The sequence below is a fragment of the Manis javanica genome, chromosome 10 (assembly GCF_040802235.1).
Source record: "Manis javanica isolate MJ-LG chromosome 10, MJ_LKY, whole genome shotgun sequence".
NCBI lineage: Eukaryota > Metazoa > Chordata > Mammalia > Pholidota > Manidae > Manis > Manis javanica.
In genome coordinates, this window is record NC_133165.1 from 28,696,754 (window position 1) to 28,723,445 (window position 26,692).

The following is a 26,692-nucleotide window of genomic DNA, read 5'->3' on the forward strand; positions in this document are numbered from 1 at the left end:
ACAGGACAGGCCCTTTCGATATTAATAAAATGATGGGGATCACCGGGCGCTTCTTTCCACGCGCAAGCGCGGCCCTTGACGCGCCCGCAGACCGTGCCCAGCGCGCCCCCGAGCGTCCCCACGCGTGCGTGTGTTCGACAGGAAGCTCATCTTGCGTCAAAGGTGAATGGGCGGGATCTCCGCAGCACGCCTGCGCCAGGAGAGGCCCAGAGCCGAGGGGGCTGGGTCGCGCACGCGCGCAGAGCGTCCCGGCTCAGGAGCATAAACAAGAGCGGGGACGGGATGAGCCGGCGGTTGGTCCCCGAGGAGCGAGCTTCGGCGATTGAGGCGGCGAGCGGGCCCCGGCGCTGACCCTGAGCGCACCCGCCCTACCCTCCCGCGCACGCGTCCCCGGCCGGGGCCATCAGCTCTCTCGCCCACCGCGCGCCCACCATGAACCTGGCTAGTCAGAGCGGCGAGGCCGGCGCCGGCCAGCTGCTCTTCGCCAACTTCAACCAAGACAACACGTAAGGCCTGACGGGGGCCGGAGCGGGCGCCGGGGGTCGGGGCCGGGGCGGGCGTGAGCCGAGGAGGCGCCGGGGGTCAGGGCCGTGGCGCCCCCGTGGGGAGCCTAGGGGGCTGCCTTGTAGCTGCGCCCTCTTGGCGCGGGGATGGAGAGGGAGAGGTATTTCACCCACCGACGGGAAGGCTTTCTCTTTACGGACCCACTTCTCACACAGTTGGGGCAGAGCTTTGTGGCTAGGCTTGTTGTCTCGGCCGCCCCTGGAGCGGGGGGCGTGGGTTTCCTCCTCCTGTCCCGCCTCCCCCTTCTTCCTCAACGCTCTTCCACCATCTGTCCCCTCTTCAGTCCCTTCTCTTCGTCTCATTATCTTAGGGTCCCATTACTACCTTTATGTTCCTTTCTTGTCTCCCTGTTCTTTTGGCAGGTAACCTTGATGTCCTTCCCGGACAGGAAACAAATTTAGCAATCGTTCTAGCCTCGGACCTGGAGAAACTGAACCAAGGGGGGTGTGGCAGGGAAATACCTCAGGAGTCTTGGTTTTGCTTCAGGGAATGGGCCACCCGTAGGGACAGGGAGGCCTTTGATGCCAGCCACGGTTTGGAACGCTGTACCTCCAAACCTGTGTGGGTTTGGAGCTGATTCTTCAGAGACTGTGGGGTGACCTGTGAGAATAGTTAGTAGATGAGGTTTCTGGAGAAGGAAGGATGAGTTTTGGGGCTGGAAGGGAAGAGGCATCCTGGGAAGTGAATCAGAGGAAGTGATGTAAGAGGACGAGAGGGCCATTGGCTTCATACTAGTAGTTGGTTGAGTTGTTAGTGGCCAATTGGAATCAGCAAAGTAGAAAATGAGGGGTTTTTTTGTTATTTTTTGAGTTGAATGTTAATTGTGGAATGTCGCGCTGCAGGTGCTCAGCCCTTCCCAAGTTGTGAAACTAGTGCAGGCAGCCCCACAATAAGAGTGTGTTTAGAGTTGGAAGGGAGCAGGTCACCTTCTCCAACTACAGTTGAGGAATAGTTGGAACTTCAGAAAGGTCAGAGCTGCCCTTGGATCTTACAGTCGTTCACAGTGGAATGGGCCAGGACTGGAATATAGGTTTCCTAAATTCTCTTCCAGGCGTTTTGCAACCTGCCATGCAATTTTTTCTCCCCACAGGGTGGAATTTTGAGAACAGTGAATTTAAAAGTCATACTTTAAAGAGTAGAATTACCAAATATCATAGTGTCCTGTGTGACCAAAATCCAGTACAACAAAAATAATTTGGCTCTAGAAATGGCGTAAATGAAGAGGATTGGCTCAGGATGTTTGAGAAGCAGCCCAGCTGCACTCTCTGCCATGGTGGAGGACGCAGGCCTTGTCTCGAGAGGGCGCAGCAGGGCCTTCAGATGCTGACACCACGCCTGGATGAAGGCAGGGTTTGGAAGTGGAATGGGGGGTCAGTAAATACTCTTTTTTCTGTTATGATTTGCTCGTTTTTCCCGTTGTCAATAAAAGATCTTACTGTGTTACCTTTAAAAAACCACAAACATTTATGAATAAGATTATCAGGGAATCTCATACTTAATCTATACTGTTCGTATGCCTCCCATTAACACACCTGCCATTGTGTCAGTGAGTCCTGAGAAATTACTAAAAGCAGAATCTCCAAAGGGGGGTGTGAACCTGACCATTGATGTTTGAGTTGGAAATATCAAAGCTGCTATTTAATACCACCCTTTAAAAATGTCTACCTTCGTTAGTAAAGTATATACTCATATTATCATATATACATATCAAAAATAATCAGAATATTTTTGCATACATTTCTTAATGATTAGGATGCACAATCAGTTTTGTAAACCATGCGATTGAAACTCTAGTTAAAGTTATTAATATCCTAAATCACTTTCTCAGTATCTGGAAAAACATCAAAGTTCTTATGTTCAACCAGCAAAGCCCAGTTTTAACAAATTCTTCCTGTTGGGATTACAGCTGAGAACCTGGGTGTCTCAGAATCCAGGTTGTCATTAATTAACCAAGGCGTCATTGCCCATGGAAGAAGCTTATTTTGTATGTAATGCTTCTAAGCTTAGAGATTGGGTTTCCAAGTCAACAAAAATTAGAAGGGTAATAAGAGCCATTAGTGATGGTGGGAGGGTCACAAGGAAGAGTGACAACTGTTAGCCAAACAGAATATGCAGAGTATTTCCAAAGCCCCAGCACTGCAGTCTGGCCATTTGGCAGAGGCACACACAGCCTTCAGTGCCCTTAGGGCCTGACAGTCACTATATTATAGCGTAAGTTGTTTAGGGTTGTGAGGAAAATGTTAAGAATTTGCTGTCCCCTTTGTGTCAGGAACACAGGAAAGCATATAATATAAGAATTGGCTTTTTTTTTTCTTTAATCAGAAAAGGTGGGAGAAAGGTTTTAGTGCTTAAAATAGCAACCCTTAGTTATCTGTAAAGTGTTTTCCTCAACACCCATTTCCCAAAATTGTGGCTGCTGAGGTTCTATTGTATTGATATTCTTGTATTTTTGTGGTTCCCTGATTACGTTTCAAAATATTTGCACATAACAATACCCAATTATTTCATTGATATAATTAATTCAATATAGTGAAGTGTTTTTGGAAAGAATTGTATGAGCTGGTAGAAGGAGTTTTGTTTCTATTTATACCTCTAAGACGAACCAATTACAAAATTGAAAATTTAATAGTGCTGATGTGGCAACTATTTTTGGAAAATATTTCTTCTGCATATGTGTGAAAAGGAAGTTGGAAGTCTCAAGTTTTAATAGTTGAGATGGTCGTTAAACAGCGCTGATTTCCATCTAAGTATACAAATATGCATGGTATGAAATGTCAGTCTTCATTATTTGTAGTCTGCCAGTTGTCTTCTGCCTCCATTTGTTTCATGCTGTCCCAGACAATAAGTACAACAGGGCCCCAGCACCCCGTCTTCGGCGCCTGCCCCCTGCCTCTGAAGGTGTGCTTGTTCCCTCCCTTGGATGGTCATAGTCTGGAGAGTGGTCGTCTTCTGATGAGGAAATACTTCATTTAATGTCACTGTTCTGTGCTGGGGAGTCTGGGGGCCCTGAAGTCTCTCCAGACCTCCTGGCCAAAGCAGTGGTATGGGGGTTGGGTGGTGAGTGGAGAATCTTACAGGCTAGGATATCAAGTGAGCATTAGCGTTTTCCTCAAGAGCAGCTGTGTAGCCTTCAGGTCCAGGTTCAAAGTCAGCCTTTTGGTCTGTTTTATTTCCACACCACTGCTCAGCCACAGCAGAGCATAGGGATTGAACTGCGTTTGCTACAGCCCTGCCGAAATGCAAAAAGATACCATCATCCACTTGGGGTGAAACTCTTTCTTTAACATCAAGACTGTTAGCTTACTCAGCTTTTGGACTCTCCATACACGGTGCACGGACATCCAGTCACCTGAAGAACCCCACTAGTTTAGAGGGCTCATTAATTTAGGACTGATTTCTTCCATTTATATGTCAAGGTTTTCTTTAAAGTTCTTTAGATTTTTAGATAAGAATGTCTGTTTTATTGACCTTCATTCACCTTTTCCTGACTGAGGTGTGGCATCTTCCTCTGTCGCTTTCCTCTTTTCTGCTCAGTCACCATGGACCTGGTTAAACTACATGAAATTATCTGTGCTCACTTTTGGCCAACTTGACGTCTACTGTTTGGTACCATGGAGCTAGTTTGTGCATTGTCACTGTCTACACGCATCAGCTCTTATTTCTGAATTTGGCTCTTTTGCAGGTCCCTAGCTGTTGGTAGTAAGTCCGGTTATAAATTTTTCTCCCTTTCTTCTGTGGATAAGCTGGAACAGATCTATGAATGCAGTAAGTGTTTGCTTTATTTTTCCCCCTTCTTAAAAAAATAGACACTTGTTACACTTGAACTGGAATGCGTTCTTAATTCAAGCACTGTGATTAAAATCCAAATACTCGGTGACCAGAGCTCTTCTGTCCCCTCAGTCCTGCCAGGAGGTGAAAACTATGACACTGTGTGCACATTCTCCCAGGTCTTCCCCTGTGTGTTTGCATACTTATACCTACAGAAGTGCTTGTTTTGCAGGTTGTCCTTTTCAGTACATGGCAACACACTACGTGTGTTACTCTGTAATTGCTCCCCTTTTTAATGCTGTTTAAACCATTTAGGTTTCTTTTATAAAGGGTTTCCTGAAATTGAAAGCATCAGCCCCATAGGAATGATCTTTTTTCTTCAGTTGTCATTTTAGGGCAACTGTGTCCCCTCTGTGTCAGAGGCAGTGTGGGATGGTGGAAGGGCCCTGAACTCTTCTTGCTCAGTTGCTCACTGAAAGACTCCAGATGACTGTCTCCAGACCCCAGTTTCTGGGTGTGTCTGTGAGCACAACCGAACTTGCAGAATAACTAGTAGTGGATACAGACTTCTCCCCCTAGGGAGAATATGATGGAAAGTTTTGGACTGTTCCCATGTATTAACCTTTTTCTATACATTTATATAAACACATGCACATAAAGATGTTCTTTGGTTTTTGTGTATGGTTTTGTGTAAATGAGCTTATGTTTGGTTTATTATTTTTATAAATATCACTTCTTTAAAAATTGAGGTAATTGTAGATTTACATGCAGTTGTAAGAAATAATACAGATCCTTTCCACCCTTATCCCAGTTTTCCCCCAGTGGTAACATTTTGCAAAACTGTAGTACAGTCTCACAACCGGGATAGCAACAGTGATGGACATTGAATCCCTCGTCCCTGTTCAGATTGCTCCAGTTTTACCTGTACTGTGTGTGTGTGTGTGTGTGTGTGTGTGTGTGTGTGTGTGTGTGTGTGTGTGTGTGTGTGTGTGTGTTCTGTACAGTCCTCACACCATGCAGATTCCTGTTTCCACCAAATTTGAGACACTGGAGAATTCCAGGACCACCACACCTGCCTCTCCACCACCGTCCATAATCCCTGCAAGCACTGATTTGTCCTCCATTTCTAAAATGTTAACATTTCAACAACATTACATAAATGGGAGTATGTGACCTTTGAAGATTGGCTTTTTTTGTCCAGCATAATTGCCTGGAAATTCATCCAAGCTGCTGTGTCAGTACATCCTTTTTATTACTGAGCAGTAGTCCGTGGGGTTGATGGACCTACAGCCACTTACCTGTTGGATCTGGGCTGATTCCAGGTCTGGCTGTTCCAAATAAAGCTGCTCTGAGCATTCTTGTACAGTATCTCCTATGGCTCTGAGTTTTTGGTCCTCTGGGCTGGGTGTCTCAGAGTGCGATTGCTGGGTTCTGCAGTTGCCATATGGTGGTTGGTTGGTTGGTCTTAGTGTGTGTGTGTTAGAGAAACTGCCAAACTTCTGCAGGTGGCTGCACTATTTTCCTTCCCCACCAGGGACGTTCAAGTGCGTAGCTCCTCGTTTGCTCACCAGCATTTGGTGTCATCACTCTTCTTTACTGTGCCCATTGTGATAGACATGTGCAGTACCATCTCATTGTGGTTTTAATTTCTGTTTCTCTGATGGCTAATGATGTTGAACATCTTTTAGTGTGCTTATTTGCTGTTTGTATATTCTCGTCAGTGAAATGTCTGTTCGTGTTTCTAATTGAATTGTGTTTGTTTGTTTTAATGTTGAGTTTTGAGAGTTCTTTTTGTGTTCTATATACTAGTACTTTGTCAGATAAATATTTTATTTTTTGTAAATATTTTCCCTGGACATAATGAGCAGCTCTGAAGCCTGTCTGGGGCCTGATCCATGAGAGTCCTGGTTATGGAGAGTTGAGTTCAGCATGCGCGGTGTACTTGTCACATTGGGTATGGATTCAGGGAGAGAGTGAATAGCTGTGTTTTAATTAACTACACGACCATGAGTTTGGGGAATTGGATTTCCTTGTTAACAGTGCTAGTGTCTCCTTCCTGAGGACCCAGTATTGTTCACTGTGCTCTCACAGTGGTTTGGTGGTCATTTGGGAGTTCTTCTTTCCACATAATTCCTCTTAAGAAGAGGGAAATTGAGCCCACTGACATGGATAGACACATTTTTGAGGACCTGCTCCGTGCCGGCCCTTTCCTGATTGTGGGGATACACTAGTGACAAAGTTCCTGCTCTTGTGACATTTACTGGAGGAAGACAGAGAATCAGTAAATGTGTTATGTGTCTGATGTTAGACTGGGGACACATCAAATAAATACCATCCCCCTACCACCCCACCTCCACCCCACCTCAGTTAATATAAAAAAAGAAAAAGGTTGTTCTTTGTGCCGCTTCTTGGAGTTCTTAGGACCCACCCGGAGATCAGAGGCTTTTCAGGTACCCCTCGCCTCTGTCAGCTGAGCGTGTGCCTTCCCCAGAAAAGCTGCCCCCAGAGGCCAGCAGCCTGGCCCTTCGTAGGGAGACCATGGGAAGCAGGTCTCAGAGGTGCGCCTCTTGCCGCCTGCCCGCTTCTACTCCCGTCATCCACAGACCTGCTCCGGATCTCCCAGCAGCCTTTCTCCTGGTGTGAGCTGGGAGGGGGGATCTGGGTGAGACAGCTGTGGACTGGTGTGTCAGCTCATCTCAAGTGGGCCTCAGCGATTCTGCAGGGATAGTTCCCTGTGGAACTTTTTCAAGGAAGGCCAGCCCCCTTTCTGGAAAAGGGGTTCCCCTGGACTCTTGGGAACCACTGGAATGTTCGTTTAATCTGCATCCAAAGGAGAACTGAATTGTGCTAGCACATCGTTGCTGTGGTGCCTGGAGTCATCTGCTGAAATCACAGAATTTTTCTCCCTGTTCAGAGACCCAGTGCTTGGAAAAGGTGTGAGAATATCAAACTGGTCTCTACTACTAGAACTGAATCGGTCTAATTACTAGTCCGTTTCCTTGAAGTTTATTTACTGGTTTTTGGTGTCTCATTTTACGAAGGTTTTAGATGGAACAAAATGTGATGTCTTGACTGTGTTGTTAAAAAGAGTGGATATTTACTGCCCAACATGCTGAGGTGGTATATAGATTTCTTTGTTCTTAGTGACCTGTGGCCCTTCAAAATAGGTGATGAAATGGACAAAGAACTCTCTGAGGGTTAATTCTTTAAACTGAAGCTATTCAATTCTTTTGCTCCTAGAACATTATCTACATTTCTTCTTTAATATACTTTTATTGAATAAATAAAAGAATATCTCTTAGAAAACAGATTAGCTACTGAGCCAAAATTGTTTTCTGGCATTTTCTACCAACAGACTCAGAGCAGATCACTGATGCCTTGGCACTTCGTGCAGGCCCAGCACCAGCTCAGCCCTCAGACCCTGTAATTGTAAGCTCAGACCTCTGCTCTCAGTCCCTGTTGGCCTTACAGAAGGAATGAGCCAGAGCTGGTCGTGAGAACAAGATTGACAACTGTGTGTTCTTCTTTTGTTTATCTAAACAAAAAACCTTTGCCCAACAGCAGTGGAAGAATTTTTTTTTAACTACCTCTATCGCCGTGATTTCAACCCTAAAGGAAAGTTGCAAAACCTGAGGTGCATGCCATGCTCGTTGGGTGTGTGCGCCCCATCTGTTCTGTTCTCCTTTCTGTCTGGACGCCCCTCATTTGTTTGAAGATACATACTGCGCGGGTGTGTGGTCTCGCCCCTGAAACACTGCTGCAGCGAAGTCCTGCCCTGCTAGCAAAATAAAGAAAGAATGTAAAGTTATTTATAAAATAACTCAGAAGTTTAGAATGAAGAGTTGGCTTTTTCACATTCTACATTGTATATCTTTGCATTTTTTAAGTTTCTGAGCTAGGAAAACATACCTCATGAAGCAGTCAATTCTGAAATTAAAAGCACCCTGTTCTTACCTCAGCAAAAGTGACCAGAGCCTACTTTGATGATAGAAATGCCTCCAGGGATGGACAGCACTTTTTATCTAGAAAGTAACATCACTGATTTTACAGGCCATCACCTGCATCTAAAAGTTTGAGAAGTGGTACTTTTTGACACCGTTCTGAGTTGACAGACTGTGCACTGGCTGGAGCACTAACTTGAGTGAGCCTCGTGGTGATAGATCTCACAGGAGAGAAACCCAGGGGCCTCTCTGTGCCTCAGCCTGTTGTGAGGGAAGTTTGAGTTCTTGCCGCCCTGGAGCGCTGCAGACCTCCGACAGGAGGGCCCCATTACAGCAGTTGCTGAATGCCTTCTTCCTGCTATGGAAGTGTTACTGCCAGCTCTGAACAGCACTGGCAAACAGCATTCTTTCTTAAAGGAAGTAGTTCCTAAATTTGGGGAAAAATATCTCTAGGAAGAAGGTGTGGCAGAAACAGGCAGAGGCTACCAGAATGGGTGGGGAAAGCAAAGCCTTAGGCACTGGAGGTCATGGCATTCACACCTCCTCACTGTCAGCCCAGTGCTCACTGGCGCTGGGGTCCTGGTGACAAGCCACCTGGAGTGAGTGCAAACTTGCAGCCTCGCAGCCTTGTTTCTCTTCCTTTTGTGTGGTTGCAGAGCCCTCCAGCACCGGCCGGTCACCGAGCACCAGTGTCTACTGGGAGGCTGAGCGGCATGCACCTCAGTTTAGTGGGAAGTGTCCACTCTGGGTGTGTGAGGTCTGTGTGTGTTTACGTGTTGGTGGAAAGTTCTCTTGGGAGTGGAATGTGATATAAAAATGTTAACTTCTTGAAGCAGTGATGAGCTTAAACCCCCTAACAGCATGTAAGACAGGCCGCTCCGAGAGGTGTAGTCCTGGAAAGACGTAGGCAGGTTGGCCCTGCAACCTGAAAGAACTCTGAAGTGAGCCCCTTGTGTCGTCATCACTGAAAGAGTGACAGAAGTGTGTGCTGGCTCTGGGATGGCCATGGTTCCTCTGCCTTTTGCCCAGGGCCCTGGCCTGGCTCTGCTTCCTGGCTCCTCTGGGGATCTGACAACAGTCACAGCTGTCCCCCCAGACCACCAGATACTGAGTATATGATTTCAGCGGTTTAAGAGACCCCTGGAAGCCCATGCCTGTGTGCTGGGATCAGGGCCTCTGAGCCCATCCCACGGAGGCTCCACCCTGACACCTCATTTTGCCCTCTGTCTCGCCCATTTTAGAGTCCCTGCCAACCTGTGTGTCTGTCATACATCAAATCTTCATATATTGGCCAGAATTCAAATATCTGCAATGTTCTGTATCGGTTCTTTTTACCAGCTGTTTTGACCTAAAATTTTTATGCCATGAAAATCACCTGGTTACAGTGTACAACTCAGTGGGCTTTAGTATATTCACCAAGTTGCACAATTTAGCATAATCCAGATTTTAACATTTATCACCCCTAGAAGAAACTCCGATCCATCTGTAGTCACTGCCCACCTCCCTCCGCCCAGTTCCCTCCACCCACCTCAGCCCAGGCGGCCACTAATCTACTTCTGCCTCCAGAGATGAGCGCCTCTGGGCATTTCAGATAAACTGGCTACTTTCACTTAGAATGTTTTCGGGATTCACCCATGTTGGAGCCATATCACTGCTTCATTTCTCTCTGTTGCTCAGTAATACTATATGGTATGGAAACACCATGTTTTGTTCGTGGACGTGTGGGTTGTTTCTGCACCTTAGCTATTATTGCAAATAACACTACTGTGAACCTGTGTGTCCATTATGACCATGTGGATGTGTTTCCATTTCCCGTCAGCAGGTAGGTACCTTTAGGAGTGCCATTGCTGGGCCCCCTGTGAGGACAGCCACAGGATACATTCCCAGAGTTGGAAAGATAGAATCAGTGGGTAAACATTTAAAATCAATGGGTATTGCCACGCTGCCCTTAAAAAAGACTGTACTGACTTGTGCCCTTTAACAGCCTTACTTCCTACAGCACTGGCATCATCAGACATTTTGATAATTATGAGTCTGAGATGAAAATATGCTCGTTTGCCTTTTGTACATTTCTTCACTCATAGCCAGAATGGAACCCTGTTTTCTTTCCTGTAGTCATTTGCTTTCTTTTCTTTAACTGCTTGTTTCTTTCCTTTGGCCTGCTTTTCTGTTGAATTATTTGTCTTTTACTGACTTAAAGAAAATAAGCCATTTTTTGTGGGCTGCAAATACTTCTTCTGGATATTTGCTTTTTTGGCCTTGGATTTAGTCTTTTTTCCACACGAAGCCTTGACGTTTCGTGTATTCCCAGGCATCTGCCTCACATCTGCAGGGTGCTCAAAAGGCCTCCTGTTGAGCAGTGTGCACAGCGTTCTCCAGGGGGCCTTCGAGTACTTTGGTGCTGGGGTTCACACTGAATATGGTCTGCTTTGATTCTGTTCTCGTGTACGGCACCTCTCAGTCTTGTTAAAGGCTGTGAGATGCTTTCCTAGGCCCTTGTTCATGTAGAAGCCTTGCTGAAGTGTTGGCGCTGAAATGTCAACAGGAGAATCTCTCTTTGCAGCTTGAGAAGAAAACTGCTGGCGCCGAGTGGCAGGAAGTTAGTGTTTGTTGAATCTAGGTGGTGGGTATGTGGAGGTTTGTTAATTGTTCTCTTTCTTTAATATCACAGTTGAATGTAGCTTTACTGCCTCCACACAGCACCACCCCAATATTTAAAATTCTAAAACAAAAATTGTTTTCATACTTACAGTTGAGTGGGAAAGATGAGCAAAAACCCTAACCTATTGGTTCTTGACGTTCTCTGCACTTGCATTTTAGCAAGTGAATAATGACCCCCCTTTTCTTTTCCCACCATTTTATTAGTGGGAATTTCAAACAGAGAAAAGTGGAAAGTATTTTATGGCTGACATCCACATATCCACCACCTAGTCTTCTCTTAGCATTGTACGTACTGCATGTATCCTATCACATCTGTCCATCAGTCCATATTATTTTGTGTTTCCACATTACAGGTACATTGCAGGCAGCTGCACACCTTCCCTTAAATACATCAGCATGAATATCACTCACTAGAGCTCAGTGTTTTTTATTGAGGTAATATTTACATACATTGGAATGTACAGATCTTAAGTAAACATTCCGTGTTTTGACAGATCATACATCTGTATGACCTGAACTCCTTTCAAGGTTTCCCATCACTCCAGGAAGATCGGCCATGCTCCCCCCACCGCAGTCAGTCTCAGCTCCCTTCTGCCCACCAAGCAAGCAGGAGTGTTCTGAGCTTTTTCTTCTATAGATTAGTTTTGTCTGCTCCACAACGTCACATAAATGCAGTATGTCCTCAGTGTGATGTGCTTGAGATTTATCCGTATTGTTGTTGTCTCAGTTGCTCAGTGTATGACTGTCCACCCCCCTATTGATGGACATCCTGGCTTTTTCCAGTTTTTTGCTATTAAGAATAAAGCTGGCATAAATATTCTTGTGCAGGTCTTTTTGTGGGCATACATTTTCATTTATCTTGGGTAGATGTCCTGCAGCAGAATGGGTGTTTTGTTTCCTCAGAAACCACCGGACTCTCCCAAGCGGCCATCCGGCCATCCCATCCTGCCAGTGCAGGATCAGAATCCATCGCTCTACATCCTCACCAGCATTTGGTGTTCCTAGTCTTAATTTTAGCCATTCTGATGTGTATATCGCACCTCCTTGTGGTTTTAATCTGAATTTCCCTTACGACTAATGATGCTGGACACACCATGTCCTTATTGGCCGTTTGTCTATCTTTCATGAAATGTCTGATAAGATATTTTGTCCCTTTTTAAATTCAGATATTTGTCTTTTCATTACTAAATTGTCAGAGTTCTTTAGATATTCTGGATACCAGTGCTTTGTAGATGTGTTTTGTGAATATTTTTTCCCAGTCTATGGCTTGACTTGTCTTTTGAGCAGACCTTCTGAATTCTGATGAAGTTCAATTTATCTTTTTTTTTCTCCATTTATGATTTTTGCTTTCTGTGTTTTTTCTGAGAAACCTTTGAATACCACCCAGTCATTAAGACATTTTCCAGTATTTTCTTTGAAAGCTTTATAGTTTCGGCTTTTATGTTTAGTTCAATGATCCTTCTCAAATTAATTCTCATGTATGGTGTGAAGGTAACTTTTTTTTCCTAATGGAGTCCTGTTCCACCATTTGTTGAAAAGATTTTTCTTCCCCCACTGGACTGCTTTGGTGCCTGAAAACAGTCCTGTAAGTGTGGGTCTCTCCGTCACCTTGTTCGTCATCTGTATCAGTGACGTGCTCTGGTCTACCAGAGCTTTATTTATACTGAGTTTTGAAATAACATGGTGTAAGCCCTTCCACCTTGTTCTTTTTCAAGATAGTGTAGGATACTCTAGATCCTTTGTCTTTCTGATTTTAAGATCAGTTTGTCCTTACAAAAAAAGTCTGCTGGGACTCTGTTTAGGACCACACTGGCCAAGATCCTACCCTCATTGCCCTTGAGATGCAGGCCAGTTCTGGAAGAATCGGCGTTGCTGAGATGCTGCCAGGCAGCAGAGCTTCAGGCTTGCATCTGTTCTTTTTGAATAAAGGATTGTTTGCTGCAAACTGTGCTTATGATGTAGAAGTGACTACAAACATATAAAGAGTTTAGAATCATGCCCTTGACCTTACTACCTAGTCCATCCTAACGAAGAGCAAAATCTAAGCAGTTCCTTCACAACTGTGTGTTACATCATGTTGGCTGTGACTATTGAGCCAACACCTGGTATGTTAGTACCTCGTCTGGCACTGAACATGTTTGGCTCTCAAAGCCATAGTGAAATGACTGATGCCAGGCATTTTCCTAGAAATAGTTTGTGTCTCAATAACAGGGACCATTAGAGCTAATTCTTTCATTTCCACTAGTAATTTGGTTTCTAAACTAACTTAAGTGTGTTTTCAAGTTACCCCCTTTAAATCCAGTAACACAGCTTATTGAAAGGAATCCTTTCAAGTAACTTCACCTTCTCTGGTGTGAATTTTCACATAGGGGCATTCTTACTTATGGTGGGAACACTCCTGAGGTTCCAAGTAGTCAGAATGTCCAGGGCTGAACCTGTCTGCTTCTCTCTGTCCCCAGTGCCCTGCTCAGGTCCCGATGGGGTGTGACTTCAGACCATTGTTGAGTTAATGAATGGGGTAAATGCTTGAATTACCTGACACAGCCATACCCGGGTAGCACGGATAAAGACAGGCTGCATGTGGGAATAATCTAGACTCGCCTCTGATTTTCCAACATTACCAAATTCTCTTTGCTTCTGCATCTGAACTTGCCCCAGGTAGTTACTAGTGGGAGTAAAGAGAGACTGGATGTGTGGGGCTGTCAGTGGAGATAGGTGGGCAGCAAGTAACAGCTATGGCAGGTCTACAGCACCTGCTACATTCTGCTCAGGGTGCTGTACGCATCTTCTTTTTAACCCTCAATCTTCTGAGTAATGGTGTCCCCCCTGTAAGTGGGGAGAGGGAGATAATGGTTATAGAGTCCTGACTGTTGGTGGGGCTGTAGAGTAGCTGTGATCCCCATTTTACATACAAGGAAAAGAATTACAAAGGTTGAGTCATTCAAAGAATATTTGGGGACTGGTCACATGTCAGGTACTGCTGTAAGGACCAGGGACACGGCTGCAAGCAAGAAAATGACGCTCCTGTCCACGTGGACACACATACCAGAGGGTGTGCAAGGAGCATCCAGGGAGCAAATGGGCAAGGTTGTGATGGCTGGTTGCCAGGGAGGAAGTGAATAGGGTCATGAGATAGAAGGACAGAGGCAGCCTCCACACGGGGCCTGGAGAGTGGCGTGTCTGTGGCTCATAAGCAGTGAGTTGACCCTGGTCTGTCTGCCCCCAGAGCTCACCTCCACACTTTGCTGTGCTCTGGGACCCTTCCCCTGTTCCAGATCAGTCACCAAACACCCATCCTGTAAGCAGCAGTGCTCGGCTTTACAGTCTACACTCGTGTGTGTGTGCGCGCGTGTGTATGGGCACACATGCCTGCGTGCAGACTGTGCCTGTTGACATGGATACTTTTTTTTCTACTTCCAGCTGATACTGAAGATGTGTGCATCGTGGAAAGATTGTTCTCAAGCAGCTTAGTGGCCATTGTGAGCCTCAAAGCTCCTAGGAAGCTAAAAGTCTGCCACTTTAAGAAAGGCACGGAGATCTGCAACTACAGCTACTCCAATACCATCCTGGCCGTGAGGCTCAACCGGCAGGTAAGGCCGGCGTGCCCTCTGCAACCACACTGCCTGGCCAGGCTCCGCGTCCCCGTGAAGCTTCTGACCATTGCTGCCCTGCCAGTTTCCTCTCTAGCTGGTTCCTGGCCTCTCACCCTCCATCCCACCCCCACTGTTCTCAGCCCACTGCCCCACCAGGCGTTTTCTCTCTCTGCAGGACGTGAGCCTCACGGCTCCTCTGTACACCCAGCAGTCTCTGGACAGTCCAGGCCCAGCTTGCTTAGCTTTCATCTGCTTTTGTAAACACTTCTTTTTAAAAATCTATTACCTATTTTTTTAACAGCTAACTTTTTAAGATAAAGAAATTTTTTAATGTTTCCCTAAACTCACAAGAATGTCTGGCCCAGGCAGCAGACTTGGTGATGAGCAGTTGAGTTTGTTTCACGGGATGATCTCATGGCTTTTGCTTACTCACAAGTACAGTGCTGTCCTTAACATCGATCCTTCAGCATCTTGTTTACAGCCAAGCATTTGATGCAGAGAAGACTAATGCAGCAGCTGAATGTGGAATGTACATGACTGCAGCTAGTGGGGTCCTGACTGGTGACTGATGAAGCAGAGAGGAGGCCCGCTGCAGGCCTGGAACTAGAAACTGGTCTATTAACTGATAATGCTAGGAAAGATGGGAAATTAAGAGGTGTAACATGTTGAACATTTTTTGAACTTAAAACATACACATATACATTAATGTACCAATGTAGCACTGCACACATGCCAACTTATTGGCATAAATCATCCTTTGACACGTGAGCTACAAGTACATTTGTTTTCTTTAAAATAGAGCAAGAACTTAGGCCACCTAGAAAATAAGTGAGTGCAGAGTGAATTTTTATCCCTTTAAAACATCCCTGGGTTTCACTCTCTCCTTGCTATGCTTCACTCAACACTAGTTTTATAAAGTGACTTGCCCTCACCAGACCTGTCCTCGGCACTCCACCGAGGTCTCACGAGGGGAGGGCTGAGCACCAAGCAAAAACAAACCCAGAACACAGACCACGCTTTTCTCAGCTACAGTTTACCAGCTTCTGTAATTGGGCCCAGGACACCAGCAGCAGCTGGCACTGTGCACCACTTACCAGTAGATGGGCACATGCCCTGGGACAGCCTGGGAGACACAGGCCGGATCCTCGGCCTCAGGCACCCCATCTGTGGGGAGGCTGAGGAGGAGGCGAGTCCTGATCCAGCAGGTGGGGAGCATGCATTGTGTCAGCTCCTTGTGACTGGTTTTCTCTTTCGTCTCTTTTCTAGAGGCTGATAGTGTGCTTGGAGGAGTCTCTCTACATACACAATATTCGGGACATGAAAGTGCTGCATACGATCCGGGAGACACCCCCAAACCCTGCAGGTAAATTAATTGTGAGAAGCGAGTCCTGTTTTTAACAAGTATTGATCTTAAACCCAGCTCCCTTCCTTTAATTGATGGCATTGTGACCACATAGATCATTGGTTGGGCAGCTTCCAGTTTTGAGGTTACTGCTCAGTTCCCACCAAAGGCCTTTAGTCTGTTGGTACAGTTCTGCTGTCACCCAGGGTGTCGGTGGGCCGGGTGGGGCTTCAGAAAGTTTCGGCAGAGCTCTGCTTGATTTCTTAATAGGTAGATGCTGAACTATGTCTGACAACTAGAAGAGACACCCTCTCAACCTAACCCTGTGATTGTCTTCTATGTGTCTGTCCCTCACAGGCTTGTGTGCACTGTCCATAAACAATGACAACTGTTACCTGGCGTATCCAGGCAGTGCAACCATCGGAGAGGTGCAGGTCTTCGACACCATTAACCTGGTGAGCCTCCCTGTGTGCATGGCTGGCTCTCAGATGTAGCTATTTTCTGACATGAGTGTGGGGCGCCTCTGACAGCCTGGTTCCAGGTCTCAGCAACAGCTTTCACTGCTCCCCTTTTAACAGCAAAGCCAGTCTGGGTCCCCCACCCCCAGTACCTCCCTGTGTGCCCCAGCACTGTGCTTCTGGCAGCACAAGTGTTTGAATGAATGGAGAAAACTATAAACATTCTATGGGTGAATTGCTTTGTTCTTTTTAAGGGTTGATCAGCATTTCCCTGGACCCCGCCCCCAGTAGATCAGGTGGATTTGGTATTGTGACCTGCAGTGGTGTCCCAGTAATGGCTAGTGGCGTCCTCAGCCCAAGGACCGGTGACAGTGCTCGTGTCATCTCGCTGTGTGGCAGTCACGCCATGTTGGTCTTCTCTTTCAGAGAGCTGCCAACATGATCCCAGCTCATGACAGTCCTTTAGCAGCACTGGCCTTCGACGCCACTGGAACCAAGCTTGCTACTGCATCTGAGAAGGTGCGTCAGCCTGTAGCTCCCAAGGACGCTAGGTGGAAGGTTTCAGCAGACTCCTGCATTCTGCCCACACAGTCAGGTTACCAAGGAGCGCCCGCACAGAGTGACTGCTTGTTGGCTGGCGCCAAGCTATAGTGGAGCATGCTTGTCTGACGGTGGGGCCGTCCACCGTGGCAGCAGGAGAACGGACCCTGCAGAGGAGATGACAGCGCATGGCCACTCTGGGCTCGCCCAGCATGCTTTTAAATGAGGGCTGTGGTAGAGAACTCCCAAGATAATGAAGAGGGTCCAGAAACAGAGACATTGTTCTCCCCAGAGCTGGTCTGACATGTTTCGACATACTTCCTTTCATTCTTTTTCTATTTATTTAACAAAATGCAATCACTGTATGTATAACTTATAATCCTCTCCTCTTTTGCACTCTGCATAATACTGTAATACTCTTTAAGTAAAAAAAAATACGTCTAAGGGCTATACAGTATTAACTGTGATTTACTTGAAATTTACTTGAACATCACCCTTTGAGGACATTGATGTTTCTGTATTTAGAACATAGGTAATCATGTAGATAAGTTTCATATGTAAATCTTTCCTGTGCATCTCTATTAACTTGGGAGATTCGTTGGGAAGACTTTCTTTGTTAAAGTAAGCGCCTTTTGAAGCTCTGCCCCTAGGACAGTGTGGCTCCAGCAGGCCCCTGCGGTGGTCTCTCTTCTCCCAGCCTGCCTGATGCTGACAGGTCCTTGGCTTCTTGCCCACTCGGCTGCTGCATTCGTGTCCCCTCACTGCCCCTCTCAGCTCCGTATGAGCCCCATTCTCTGGTCTTTCTGCTCATCCTCCGCTCGGGTGTCCTCTGGCTGGTCCTTTCCCCTGAGCCTGGTGCCTGCTCTTCAGTTACTTGATGCTTAATTTTACTCTGATGCTTTCTCACTAAAAACCTAAATTAAAATAGCTCCCATCTGAAGTCTCCTCTCCCCTTGAGCCAGCCAACCAAGTAAGAAAGAAGTCAGCCACTTCTTCAGCTTTCCCACATGTGTCTGTGTTCCTGACCCTCCTACACAGTTTCTAGAATAATGACACTACTGTTTATGGATCACTTATGTCATTAATTATGTAGGTCCTTTATATTCCCGACCTCATTTGATCCCCTCAGCAAAGTAAACATTTTTCCATCTTATATTGAGGGCTCAGAAAGGTTAAATAATTTGGCCAGGGTCACCCAGGTGGGTCGTGGCAAGAGGCTCGGGCTCGAAGCCTGACTTAGCTTTTAAACACCACTAATCTACTGCACTTTCGCCTCCTCTTCTTCTCCCTTGTCAGTAACCAAACGGCCATGAAATTTTGCTGTCCCCCTAATCAAAGTCTTACCTTTATGTTTTTGTATTAGGTCTTAGAAAGTCCCTAAAGCACTTTATAGAATTTTAAGGCCAGTAAAAGTAGAGTAATTTTGTTCTGGACTACAGAGAACAAACTTAACATTTGCTTTAAAACAGAATCCTCACAGTTCAAGGGATTAGACCCTAGCCAGTGGCCTTAGCCCTGTGGGTACTAGTGCTGGGGCCACACCAGGAGGGGTGGGCTTAGTCCTGCTCTCAAGGTCCCGCAGTCAGGCTGTGACCAACAACTCTTAATTAGCATTACCCAGTAGGTATGCCATCAGAAATACTTCTAAATCTAAAAGCTTCAGCTGTGTGAGTATGTGTGCACGCATATGCATGCATGAATGCACTGTTTCATCCTTCTGATTGCCAGGAGTTACAAACTCAGCTGGTGTCCTTCCATTCAGAGAGAATCTCTGTCTTTAGAAAGGAAATCCATTTCATCTGCAGCCTGATTTCTAACAGCTGTACAGCATCCATTGTATGAATTTACCATAATTTATTAAGCAATTCGTGGTGGTCTGCGTTTAGGTTGTTAATAGTTTAGTTTTGTTTCTTTCCATTTATAAATATGGCCATTCTTAATGGTCTTTATGTTTAACAGTTTGAACCTTCTACAGTTCACATGATCTGAGATTAGCTGTTGACTGATTATGCCTACCCTGCAAATTTGAATTGCCACCAGTTTTAAGGTTTCCTGGGCTGTCCGTAGACCATTTCTGTTGTGCCGTTCTGTTACTACAGCTTGCTGATGTTCTTCTAGTGTTTAGATATTGAAAGTACCGTTCATTTTCACCTTCTTGGCTGTCCTTTTCCCAGATGTCCAAGTCTTGTCGCCTCTGTCCACACATCCCGATCAGCTGGGGGAGGTGGAAGTAGAGGGTCAGTAGGGAAAATTGACATCTACAAAGTAATTCATATCCAAGTACGGAGGTGCTCTCTGTGTATTCCTGTGTTCGTTTTGTCTCAGTCATAGATGTTTTCTTAATGTAGGTCTTACCATTTGGGAAGTTTGGATTTATTCCTTTTTGGCAATTAAGTAGTATTTCCAGCTAATCGGTTTTCTTGATCAGTAACTCAAGTGGCAGAAAAGGATGTCAGTGAGGCCACTTCAGACCATCAAGTTAGATGGTGCTCCCTGTGTAGAACTTGGTTAAAGAGTTCATTTTTTAATAGTTTAAACATCAAATGACTTAGAACTGTCATATTCCCCATCTGACTTCAAGGCTATTACTGTTTAGAATAAGTAGTGAGTTAAAGCAGGTTTATTTAAAGAAAAGACCTTACATAAAGTAAATAACGGAACAGGGGAATGTTCTGGTCTACTTACAGCAAAACCTGTGAAGGTGGTGTGCAGGGGACGCGCGGGGGCGGGTGCAGGGAGCACGGGCCTGGAGTGAGCTGTCACTGCGAAGCCCACCACATACTTCATTAATGGCCTGGTGTGATGGAAATAGAAGAAGTCTGTATTTACTTGGTTAAAATTTTCTTTTCTTTTTTTCCTTGTCTCAGGGGACTGTGATTAGAGTATTTTCCATTCCAGAGGGACAAAAACTCTTTGAGTTCCGGAGAGGAGTTAAGAGGTAATGTATTTAAATCTCCAGAATTGTTTCTGGAGCTCACATTTAGATTTCAGGTCTTTGTGCTCTGGCCCAACAAGTGGGAAACTCTGGGAATGCCAGTTAACACTCCCTGTGTTTTCAACCCAGCTGGATGGCCAGGTGGGGTTTCACAGCCTCATGGGAAGTAAAGGGACATTTTTATCAAGCAAACTGGGTTTCCCTTGTCCATGATCCCGTCTAAGCAGTGGTCAGATGGCCCATGAGCGTGGCAGCCCCAGGCCACCTGAAGCTATGCAGGAACAAGCTGACCTCATCAGCACACTGCTGTCCTTGTCCTCCACCTTGAAACATGTCACCAGCTCCCCAGCTCCCCCTTTACCCCAGCACATGGGGTAACCAAACCGTCACCTCAAGGAACTGCCCACTTCCCGTCCGTTGGCAGGCCCTGCGGGGTCCCCTCATCACCCCCTTCCTTGACCCTCACTCTGGAGGGCAGAACATGGCCTAGTTAGTCCTGGATCCTCTGCCCCAGAACTCACAGAAGAGATGAGACTCGGGCTTCAGGGCCAAATGCCTGGGCCCCACGTGGAGCTGGGTGACCATGCTGAGTGCCACCTGACCTCAGGCTCTGGTCCCCATCTCACGCAAGCACCTGTAAGGACCTACCTCCCTGGGGCATGCAGGCTCGCAGGAGGAGTCCCAGGACTTGGAGCTGTCAGCCAGCCTCCCCTTCCTCCCTACCCCCCCAGGGGCTTCCACCCTCTGTCCTGGCCGCCTCTCCCCCAGCCTCCAGCCTCCTCCCCACAGGTGCACACATGGGCTGTAGTGTCCCACCTCCAAAGCCAGTTGCCCAGCCTCTCCTGTCAGTCACCACACCGTTCTGGGCGTCTTGTGCCACTATTGAATCTCCTCCTCTCGCACCCATTTCTGTATGACCCCATGTCGTGTGTCCATGACGCCCTTTGGGTGCAGCCCAGGCCACTTCCTCTCACCTCACTCACCCGGTTGGGCAGCAAGACTCTTGGCTGCCCGGCGCCTGGCTGCTGCTGGTTCAGAGCACATCTGACTACACCTCCACCTTGGTCTCTGTTGCTGGCCCTTGCTGTGCATTCTTCAGACGTTAGCCCAGGTTGTTCTGTTGGGGTGTCAGTATACTTCAAGCACACCCGCACTTGGAGCCTTTCTGCCCCATCTTGTCTGTGGGATTAGCTCCAGATGCCTGACTCGGGTTTATGAGGCCTCTGCACTGTCCTTCCCAGCTATGCTCTGTTCCTATTCCTCTTCCCCCGCCACTCCCAGGTCAGCCACGCTGCGCGCTCAGCTCCTCAGAAGAGCAGCCTCTGTCTCCAGGGGTCCTGGGCCTGGAAGGTCGTGGAAGGTCATGTCTATGACTCAGCTGAAGCCTGAACCCTCTGAGTCTGCCTCAAGTTTCTGTCTCTCAGGGAGGCCTTCCCCAACTGTCACACACAAGTATCCCCTCATCCGGGCTTCTGGAGCACCTTCTGCCTGTAGAGTTTAGCGTTCCTTTGCTTGCAGCAAATGGAGAACCTGCACACACACCCCACTACCAGCCCCACTGAGGCCAGAGCCATATCACCAGGGCCTTAGTTCAGTGCTGGGTATGTTATAAGCAAATATGTACTGATTAACTAGAACCCCTTACTGTTGGCAAGACTAAACGTACCTTGTGTTTCTAGGGTTACAAGGACATGCCAGCGTATTTGATGGCTGCAAGATTTCTACAGTGATTTCTAAGATAAACTGTAGAGTCTTAGCATGCTGAAAATGAAAGTTTTGCTATATTCTTAAACATCACCAAGATTGCCAATATACCCTCTTAGGTGTTAAGAATTGCTGTAACTTAAATTACTAGGTTTTCTTTTACTAATGTTAGTGCTATAAATCTAGCCTAATTCAGCTAGAAATAGTTTAGTAAAGTCCTGATTCCCTTTGTTATTTGGAATCACAAAGAAAACTGGCTGTGTAAGACACATTAAAATTTAAAAGTTGCTCTTACTTGGTATTACCTTCAAACACTTTCTGTCCTTAAGGAGGAATTTTGAGCTGATGTCGAGAGAGGGATAAGAAAGATGCCAGTAGACCCGTGTGCTGTCATGGGGCCCTTCATCCCCTGACATCAGTTGAGGTCCCCAGTGGAAGGTTGTGGTGTGCCCTCCCCAGTGTCTGGGGTGACGGCGTGACCATTCACCCCCAGGTGTGTGAGCATCTGCTCCTTGGCCTTCAGCATGGACAGCATGTTCCTCTCGGCCTCCAGCAACACTGAGACTGTGCACATCTTCAAGCTCGAGACTGTGAAGGAAAAGTGAGTTGCAAGGATACATTTATTTTTTAAAAATACAGAGCACTTCTCTCCACAGACTGGGTGAAAATGTCAGCATGGACACTGTCCTGTCCTTAGACATTCTTGCCCATGATGACCCTGGAACTGGCAGTGTTACCAGATGCAGGCCCTGCAGTAGCACGGGTTCCCCCCATTACCATGATGTTCTACCGTGCAAGTGTGCAGGAAGAAAGCGGCAGAAGGGGGCGGGAAGGGTAGAGCCCAGGGTCTGTGGGTCCTCACCAGTGGAGGGAGTGCAGCCTCCAGCCTGACGTGGGCGGTTTTTATTTTGAAAGCAGTTGACTTAATTATGTACTACTGCAGTAGATAAATGTGGTTAAGGGGGTGGTTCTTTTCTTAACTTTAAAAAGGCATCCCACCAGGATCAGTATCGTTTATTTATATTCTGTCCTATTCAAAGGAGCATTTAAGATAACTTGGATAATTGTACAAGATGAATGACAATAAAAACAGGCTGTGGGAAAATAACAATTTGAGATTTCTGGTCATAAGGTTTCTAGAGATTTCCTGGTAAATCTGGGGGGGATCATGAATTTGGTCCTATATGTCCTCACATATGCTGCAGAGTCGGGGACCCTGATCATTTGCAGCAATCAAACATGGCCACTTGGGAGGAATGTTGCTCTTCCAGATTCTAAAACCTGAGAGGCCACTTCCAGCCTTTCCCAGAGTATGCCTGCACTATGTAATGTCCCCAGATCTCGAGAAGTCATTGTTTCCTGCACCCCTTTGCCTAAGCGTGGGAAATTTCTCTCGCAAGTTTGAGGGCTGATGCTTGCGTCTGTGTTAGTGGGTCGTGGTCATTCCCTGAGGGAAGAGAGTGGCTGTACGGATCTGGTGTTTCCTCCTAGGCCTCAGGAGGAGCCCACCACCTGGACCGGGTACTTTGGGAAAGTGCTCATGGCCTCCACCAGCTACCTGCCGTCCCAAGTGACAGAAATGTTCACCCAGGGCCGAGCCTTTGCCACAGTCCGCCTGCCCTTCTGTGGCCACAAAAATATCTGTTCGCTAGCCACGTGAGTAATGCCAGGCCTGTCCTCCCTCCCCTTTGCCTGTGCACATCCAGCCAAGTCCCAGAGCACCAGAGACAGACTGGTGGGGTGGGGGGGTCCCATTATGTTTCTCCTGGCCCAAGAATAATCTGCTCACGTGGAACTGGTGGAAACCACAAAGGGCACCTTTGCTACTAACTGGGTTGCTTTCTCTGCAGTGTTCTGATCCAGAAATCTTCCTCTTTCTGTTTCTGCTGAGAATATTTAGAGTGCTAATGGACAAATATCTTTAAGTCAAACCCCTGTGAGATTACCAATATCCAGCCCTTTGGAGCCTGCAAAACCAGTAGTTTCATATAGTCCAAGGCTCTCCGAGCAGCTCCACAGACAGCTGCAGAGCACACAGGGAGCCTCATTGGGGCTGTGCGGGAAAAGGTTGTTGGAAGTATAGTGATAACACGCCTTTGTGAGTCCATGGATCTTGTATACATTATTTTAAGTCCTTTTATCCAACTAACACAGTTGGAAAGGTTTATGAGAACATCTGCCCTTAGTGATCAGGGAAACCATGGAATTGACGTGCTCCTGCCTGTTCTCTTACATGGGCATCAGTGTCCCTGCACCAAGCGCACCTAAGGCCTTGATGTCACGACCTCCTAACGCAACGCACATGACCGTGCGCTCTAATGTGTAGAGAGTACGTCCGCCCACAGAGCTAAGCTTGTGCCCATTTGTGGGGAGAGAGGGATTCTTCCCTGGCCACACTCAGTGCGAGGTTGCTAGTTTAGTGACTCGGTGTAAAAGTCGTGGTCCTAAAATTGACTGCTTTTATCCTCACAGAATTCAAAAGATTCCCCGATTACTGGTGGGAGCTTCCGACGGGTACTTATACATGTACAACCTGGACCCCCAGGAAGGGGGCGAGTGCACTCTCATGAAGCAGCACAAGTAAGCCGGCCCCCTGCCCACCACCTGCTATGTGGTCAGCCTGCCATCAGGCCTGTGGCCGGGAGGGACATGCCCGGGGCAGCCTCCTTCCCAGTGGGACGTGGCTGCAGACACCTACTCTCCCTCACCTGCCGGGATCCCAGCCCAGTAGCTGCAGGACAAGCAACCACCATTACCCTTGTGCTTCTCTGGGGAGCCCAGCCCTGTGCCTGGGTGTTGGCTGAAGCTGCCGCTTCGTGCATGGCGTCACCTGTGGCCTTGAGAACCTGCCACCTCACCATAGGTACAGGCTTCTCTCTGAAAAAAAGGAATTAATATTTCTTAATTGGGCAGTCTCACAGTTGGATTTTCTGTTTTACCTCTGGTTTTTTTTTTTAATGATCCAAAAGCTCTAATAGTGATGCTATAACACTTACAATTGGGGTGGCAGTGGGAGAGGTCTTCTTTAGTGAATTCTGTTTATGTTTATGATCCTTAGTCTTAAAGATGCAGTAACGTTGTCTCTGCAGGGATAGCTTCCTTTCATCACTTACCGTGTAAACACCCGCGTGTGCTGGTACATGGGGCACCCATCTAAACATTCCCACAGTGTAACATGAGTGCCCATCAGACAAGTGGCTGCAGGCCACCCTTCAGGCCTCCATGGCAGTGTCGTCACACCCCGGCTCTCCTTCCTATCCCGTTTTTCTCTGCCTTTTCCAGGTTGGATGGCAGCATGGAGACGACCAACGAGATCTTAGACTCCGCCTCGCGGGACTGTCCCTTAGTGACCCAGGCCTACGGCACAGCTGCTGCCAGAGGGGCTCACGTGCCTTCGTCTCCCACGAGGCTTGGTAAGGCAGCGACACGGCTGGGCGTGTGGCACTGGGCATGCAGCAGGCAGAGGCAGGCTCTAGCAAACTGGTCTCACACAGCCTCTCAAGACTGAACTAATTTTCTTCTTTGAAGAAAAAGCCGTCATGTGGCTCAGGCTGCTGAGGGTGCACACGACCTCTCCCCTAGCTTGCAGCTTCTCAGCTGACACACCGCCTTCCATTGTGACACTGCTGCACACATCTTCGGTGTTTCCCTCCTGCCCATATGCTCCTTCAGCCAGCACACAGTCCCCTCATGGCGCCAGGGCCCTGCCAGGTGGGGAGGATGGCAGTGAACGGGTTGTGGGCTGTGTTCAGGGCCTCGCATGCAGCTGGACAGAGGCAGCCAGGTGAGCCGTGTCCTCCCGCCGCTGGGTTGGCTTGCCCTCAGCAGAGCAATCCCATCCTTCTGCCCCCACACGGGCCTCTGCTTGCTCACCATCATGGGGACGAAGCGACCCTTCGGGTCACAGAGGCACCAAGTGTCTCGTGTTGTTGCGCATCCCACATAACTGTTTCAAGAGGTATTTCCATTCTCCCTGCTCACTAAGGAAAATTTACAGCCTGCTCATCAGGAAGCCCCCTATTTACTGGGCAGCTCTTTTTGATATTTATGAGTTCGGGATAATAAATTATTTTATCTTGAGCTGCCTAAGGCTGCAAAAAGCTCATTAGTCATAATAGAGATTAAAATTCCATCTTAGTATGGGCTGCAGTTACAGACACCCCAGTGTCCCCCAGTCCAGGCTCCAGCATGGGTGTTGGGCCTGCCTTCTCTGCTCCCAGCCTTGAGGCTGACTGCACTCTCTTTGCAGCCCACGTAGATGAGCTGGGGGCAGCAGGTGGCGCTTGTCTGGAAGATGAGGCCAGCGCCCTGCGGCTGGAGGAGGACAGTGAGCATCCTCCCATGATTCTGCGAACAGATTGAACTTGACCTGTGAACTCTGGCCCCTGGAGCAGAGAACGCTGGCTTGACAGAGGACTTCGTGTTATGCTGCTATGAACTCTGACCTGAGTTGAGGGAGAAGGTGGCAAAGACTCTGAAAGAAAAAAAAAGATAGTAGCTGCAGTTTCATTCCATACTGTTGAGAAATACATTGTTTCCACTTCAGTAGCTTTTAATCCTGCTTATGAATTTTAGCTTTCTGTTTATTTTCTTTTTGCCAAAATTAACTGTTTGGTGAAGCCCTTGGACGTCCTTGCTTTGCATGCATCAGTGTGCCAAGCCAGCCTAGGAGAGCTAGAAGCCGCTTCACAGCAGGCTGCAATTGTTGGGTTTTTTAAATCTGTACATAGTAGGAGCGCGCACAAGGTGAAGGCGGCATCAGGCAGAGCGGTTCTGGCCAGTGCGGCTCTGCTCCGGTGGGTCCAAGAGCCCCTCCCAGGGCTGGCCTGGGCTGGGGCATGCATCAGCCTGGGGAAGGGCCCCCTCTGCCCAGAGCCCTTCCTGGGCCCTGTTCCCCATTTTATTTTGTTAATTAAATTCTTTCCAAATTGGATTATTCTGGGATTTCTCCCTTGGTGGACTTTTACTTTGTTTCCGGTCTTGTGTTCCATGTGGGTGTTGGAAGGGATTCCTTCTGCCTCTAGAACTCTCTCCTCTGCCCATGCAGACTTGCAGACTGGGAACACCAGGGTGGAGGGGAGTGGGCTCACTTGTGGGATTAGATTGTCTGGTCTTCATTTTAAGCTTCCTGTTGAATACCTATGGTAGGGTTTTTTGGTCTTGTAGCTGTTCTGTGCCCATAGAGC

The 26,692-nt window shown here is 47.3% G+C and overlaps 1 protein-coding gene and 1 long non-coding RNA gene across 4 annotated transcripts; one reads left to right on the plus strand and one right to left on the minus strand.

Annotated features, from left to right (window-relative positions):
- Window positions 1-226: 226 nt before the first annotated feature.
- On the plus strand, window positions 227-26,439 carry WIPI2 (WD repeat domain, phosphoinositide interacting 2). 3 transcript variants are annotated; one of them, XM_037008002.2, is made up of 13 exons: window positions 227-506; window positions 1,770-1,934; window positions 4,247-4,329; window positions 14,355-14,524; window positions 15,794-15,890; window positions 16,227-16,324; window positions 16,754-16,846; window positions 19,735-19,805; window positions 22,000-22,107; window positions 22,998-23,162; window positions 23,979-24,086; window positions 24,789-24,919; window positions 25,756-26,439. In XM_037008002.2, exons 1-13 carry the CDS (start codon window positions 433-435, stop codon window positions 25,866-25,868), a joined length of 1,476 nt encoding a protein of 491 aa, XP_036863897.1. In that variant the 5' UTR covers window positions 227-432; the 3' UTR covers window positions 25,869-26,439. The 3 variants fall into 3 exon arrangements, with proteins under 3 accessions (XP_036863897.1, XP_017533751.1, XP_036863907.1); XM_037008012.2 differs by having other exon boundaries at window positions 231-506; window positions 1,655-1,934; XM_017678262.3 differs by lacking the exon at window positions 1,770-1,934 and having other exon boundaries at window positions 229-506.
- On the minus strand, window positions 18,908-21,891 carry LOC140844026 (uncharacterized). The gene is made up of 3 exons (XR_012122104.1): window positions 21,812-21,891; window positions 19,553-19,661; window positions 18,908-19,082 (listed from the first exon to the last, which is right to left on the minus strand). It is a non-coding gene; the product is annotated as an uncharacterized lncRNA (long non-coding RNA).
- Window positions 26,440-26,692: the final 253 nt, after the last annotated feature.

What these genes read in the sequence shown, in the direction of transcription:
- WIPI2 (XM_037008002.2), top strand. Translation starts at nt 433, where the DNA reads ATGAACCTGGCTAGTCAGAGCGGCGAGGCCGGCGCCGGCCAGCTGCTC. An exon ending in GACACCCCCAAACCCTGCAG is followed by an intron (nt 15,891 to 16,226) that starts GTAAATTAATTG and finishes TGTCCCTCACAG; the next exon opens with GCTTGTGTGCACTGTCCATA. An exon ending in ACTCTCATGAAGCAGCACAA is followed by an intron (nt 24,087 to 24,788) that starts GTAAGCCGGCCC and finishes TGCCTTTTCCAG; the next exon opens with GTTGGATGGCAGCATGGAGA.